The 4,904-nt window shown below is 49.2% G+C and overlaps 1 protein-coding gene across 2 annotated transcripts in view; it reads left to right on the top strand.

Moving 5' to 3' along the window:
* Nucleotides 1-2,149: 2,149 nt before the first annotated feature.
* KCNAB1 (potassium voltage-gated channel subfamily A member regulatory beta subunit 1) overlaps nucleotides 2,150-4,904 on the top strand; it is a 78,950-nt gene continuing 76,195 nt past the window's right edge. For both annotated transcript variants that reach the window (XM_019472022.1, XM_009279177.1), the window contains exon 1: nucleotides 2,150-2,421. In XM_019472022.1, the coding sequence (XP_019327567.1) occupies nucleotides 2,150-2,421 (272 nt within the window). The remainder of the gene's footprint in view (nucleotides 2,422-4,904) is intronic.

Here is a 4,904-nt window from a genome sequence, read left to right as displayed (position 1 = left end):
GGGAACAACAGGGTGTTTCTGTGGTTAAGGAAATGATAAACATGGAAGGCTGAGTAAGCACAATATGCCTTTTATACAACTGTTTAAGAACTTTATTTTGCTTTTGTTAGCCAACTTCCAAGTGAAAGAACTTGAAGAATCTTATAAGGCTTGAACTTATGTATCTGTAAAATAAGTATGTATTACTTCAGCTGCTCAGGGTTGATTTAAAGGCTTCTGGAGTTGCTGGAAACCTTTTCCTTTTTGGGAAGTTGTCATGGTTTAACCCCAGCCGGCAACTAAGCACCACACAGCTGCTCGCCCAGACAAAACCAGCACAGAAGTGCTAGAAAGCTTAATGACAAATGAAGTAACGTTTTAGGACAGGCACAGAACTAGAATTTGTTAACAGCTCAAATTTTGAGTCATTTTTCTAGAGTTTTGAAAAATTTCCAGAGAACATTTTAGTGCCATCTCTGCTAAATAGTTTCTGTGGAAGGTAAATCTTATAGGACTTCTTCCCAAAGGGAATGGAACTGCTTTCTTAAAAAGCACCTAAAACGGGCTTTTTTTTACTGTGGACACATCCTGAAACGCAGTGAGCCAGCAGAGTGCTGTTGCTGTGAGCAGGACAATCCCCACGCCGGGCTCCTCAGGGAGACCATGGCCAGCAGACTTTACCCAGGACCGTGTCTGGCTCAGGAGGCCCCCGGCTCCTGAAGGCTTGGGGGGGACCCAGCGGAGACTGCCCGGGTGGCCAGAGGCTGAAGGAACCCAGCTCTAGGAGGGATGGCAAGAGCCGGGCTGGTCCTGGCTGGCCAAGAGGGGACTCAACAGCAGCCTGGGAGTGTCTGGAGGGCAGGTAGGAAAGTGGTGGATCCAACCTCTCCCAGGGAGTGGCAGGTGGTAAGGCAGGGGACACCGGCCACAGCTGGGAGCCAGGGAGCTTTGGGGTGGACATTGGGAAAAGCTTTTTCAGCAGAGGGTGGTGCAGGATGGGAAGAGGCTGCCTGGAGGCTGGGGGAGTCTCCAGCCTTGGGGATCTGCAAGACTCAGGTGGGAAAACTCATCTAGGGCTGGTGACAGACCTGCTGTGAGTGGGAGACTGGGCTAGAGACTTCCAGAGGTCCCTTTTCCCTGATTCTGTGAAGCTCTTCATCCAGCCCCCTGATCCCTCTGCAACTGCTTGCAAGTTGCCTTTCCCTGTGAGACACACACATCCTCCGTGCAGGGCATGGGTGAGCAATTACTCTTCTTTTCAATGCAATGGCTTTAAAATCCTGCTTGTCTTTAGAGGGCTTTTTTCCTCTTTGCCTGCCTCTCTCTCCAAACAAGGATATGTTTGCACTTCTAAAGTGGCTGCTGTTATTAGTGCTGTAATCTCCGTATCAGCTTTTACTTTTCAAATCAGAGAGGGAAATTAATTCAATTCTAGTATCTCCTCCTTTCATACGTTTTCCTGAAACACCATTTGCTCAGCAAACAAATGAATCGGGAAAAGTCATAACTTTGTTCTCATCTTAAGGGTGATCAAGTCCCTGAATTTCTACAAATCTCTTGGAGAATGGAAGTTCCTGCCGGACAGGGCAACCCAGGGAGCTGGAGCACTGCACGTGGGAGGAGGAGGAGTGATGGACCGGCCAGCTCAGCTCTAACGCGGCTGGGTCAGTGAAGACACTGATGCTCCAAGGCCGCATCCAGCAGGAACCGCACTGCAATTTGCTCAGGCAAGCCCACATGGCTGTGGGTTTGCTGTTGAGGTGAGCACACACGTGACTTCACCTACGCTGGCTGAAGCTGTCTGATGTTTACAGCTTTAGTGAGCTGGACATTTTTTTCTGCTACTATCCATCTAAATACCTTGTTTTGTACAAGTCCAGTTTAAGTGCACTGCTTTGCACGTGTTTATATGTTGTTTTTTAAGAACTGTCCTCCTTATTCATTGCAAAACAAAGCCTGCCGGCAAGCGGGAAGCTGCTACAGATGTTTCCATGAGAAGGTTGCAGCTCTTCTTTCTGGTTAAGCTCCGCAGACACATATCTAATTACAGCTTTGTGGCTGGCATGAGGTTATAGAGGGAGGAAAGTGCGCGCTGAAAATCAGTTTAAATGATTTGAGGGCAGTGACTTAGTGCTGGGGGTGCTGCCTTTGCACCGAGGCAGGAAGCAAAATGCTAGCGGCACGCACAGGGACCATGGGGAATAAAAATGCCGAGGAAGTCCTGAAGCTGAGGAAGCAGTCGGTGCATTCCCTGGGGAGCAGGGAGAGACCCCTGAAGAGCTCCTCAGAAAATGGGAAGGAGAGCCGAGCCCGGGCCGGCCAGCCGCAGCAGCATGCCTGGCGGCTGGCTCTGCTGCGGGAGCTGGAGATGAACTGGTACCTGCGGGTCTGTGAGCTCTCCCACGAGTACACCATCGCCTACACCACTGGGATGCCCCACAGGTATGTATCCCACTGGCTATTCAGACAGTAGCAATTTGCACTCCAGGAAATGATGGTGGTGGTGATGATGATAATGATGATGATGATGATAATAATAATAATAGAAAGCTTTTTGGCTTTACGAGTCTGACTTTTCTGATTATTCTTTTTTTTTTTCCTGCACCGCTACGGATGTGCATTACAGAGCTGAAAATTCTGCAAACTTGTTTCTTAGTTTCTGTAACTTCTTCAGCACAAACTGCATGTGGTTATTCAGCCTTATTTCTCACGAGCTGTTTTGTCCAAGTGACTGTAGTTTCATTTGATTTTAGTTGAAAAGTTGCTGCTGTTGTGCAGGGGCTGTGTGGGTGACAGGAGAAAATGGCAGGACAGCCTTTGCTGGGTGCCGCTGGCCCTGGGTCCCCGTCTCCCCCTTCCCTCCCTGGACCCGGGCAGCGGTGGTGGGTCAGCCTGGGAACGAGCCTCTCGGGAGGGGATACCTGCAGCTGCTGAATCTGTCATTCTATCAATTTTAAATGTCACAGCCTCCAGAATCTGATCTTGCCCCTTTAAAAAAATATAAGGGGATCTTGGTATTAGTGGAAATTAGATGTGCGACTCTCTAATCTCCTGTGCTGAGTAAGACCCTAATGAAATAGGAACCTAAATATGAATTGCCTGGCGTTGCTGTCTCAGTCCCACTGTCCCCGAACAGCAGCATCGCGGGGACAGGCGGCCGGGTTTCGCTCAGGGCAGTTTCAGGGACTGGCGGAGGGAGGATGTTTGGTTTCATTCACCTCAAGGGACAGGGCTGCTACCAAAGGGGCTTTTCAGCGTTTTGCCCAGCTCTACACAAATACATCAGTAACAGCAGGGATTTCAGCTGAGAAGTCGGTTGAGATCTTCCCTAATCCCGGGCAGAATGGGGATGCCTGAAGTGCCTGGCACAAACTGAGGTCTTGCAGATGCGCTAGGATTAGAAATTAATAAAAATGTCATTAGAATAAAAATTAGAAACAGGATAACTGAGAGGAAAATGAGGTAAAACTGAGGGATGGAGCAAGTAGTTATTAAGTGCAGAAGGGTCTAACAAGCACAGTGAAGGGAATACGAGTGGGTCTGTAGACTAAGACTGGACAGTTTCTCAGGTAGAGTGCTCATCAGCCACACCAGCCCGTGGTCAGACACCTGTAGTCTTAAACGGCGCTATAAAAGCAAAGTCCTGGGGAATAACTTTTGGGAGAACTAGGTTTCTAATGATGCTGATCCATACAAGCCCCTAAAACTCCAAACCAGTGAAACTCTTATGTCCAAAAAATTGAGAAGATCTTGCAGAAATATTTCTTTGCCGTTGGTTCACCTTGCATTATAGATGAGCAGAGAGCTGGATCTGACAGGAGGTAAAACAAAAGGCAGCTGCAGCAGAGATCACAGCTACAGCCTTTGGTGTTACACTGCTGGGAGGAAAAAATACGGTTCCTACAAAGCAGGCATGGCTGCAGTCACAGGGCACGTTTCCCTCCATTGAGTGTACTGTGTTGCAAAAAGCAGAGCTTGAAAGCACCGCCTGCACTCCACCATTGATGGTTCAGCTCGGTCAGCACCATGAGAACAGGATGCCCCACCTTCGGGCAGCAGTGTGTCAGAGTACCACAGAGCTGGGGGGGCCCCTGGGGCAGCAGGGCAGGACCCCTCCCAGCATCCCAGCCTGGAACACTGGGGACATTGAGGTCCATTAGTTCCCTCAGGGCCCTGATAGAACAGTTACAGAGAAAGAATAACCGGGTAATCCAAATGTCCATGCCAAACACCCCTCTGTGACATTGAATTATAATCTTTTAAAATATATTCTGGGTTTGGGATCAGTCTTTGTTTATCTGCTTTGAAAGATTTAAGGATTAGTTGAGTTTATGATACACCCATCACTTGATTATGTCCTCATGGGGGACTTCAACCATCCCGACATCTGTTGGAGGGACAACACGGCAGGGCATAAGCAATCCAGGAGGTTCCTGGAATGCGTCAATGATAACTTCCTTCTCCAAGTGGTAGAGGAGCCAATGAGGAGAGGTGCTATGCTGGACCTTGTTCTCACCAACAAGGAGGGGCTGGTGGGGAATGTGAAGCTCAAGGGCAGCCTGGGCTGCAGTGACCACGAAATGGTGGAGTTCAAGATCCTTAGGGCACTGAGGAGGGCGCACAGCAAGCTCACTACCCTAGACTTCAGGAGAGCAGACTTTGGCCTCTTCAGGGATCTGCTTAGCAGAGTGCCATGGGACAAAGCCCTGGAGGGAAGAGGGGCCCAAGAAAGCTGGGTAATATTCAAGGATCACCTCCTCCAAGCTCAGGAGCGATGCATCCCAACAAAGAGGAAGTCAGGCAAAAACGCCAGGAGGCCTGCATGGATGAACAAGGAGCTCCTGGACAAACTCAAACACAAAAAGGAAGCCTACAGAGGGTAGAAGCAAGGACAGGTAGCCTGGGAGGAACACAGAGAAATTGTC

Source organism: Aptenodytes forsteri, unplaced genomic scaffold (assembly GCF_000699145.1).
Source record: "Aptenodytes forsteri isolate BGI_AS27 unplaced genomic scaffold, ASM69914v1 Scaffold299, whole genome shotgun sequence".
Classification (NCBI taxonomy): Eukaryota; Metazoa; Chordata; class Aves; order Sphenisciformes; family Spheniscidae; genus Aptenodytes; species Aptenodytes forsteri.
This window is presented reverse-complemented; position numbering and strand designations above follow the sequence as displayed.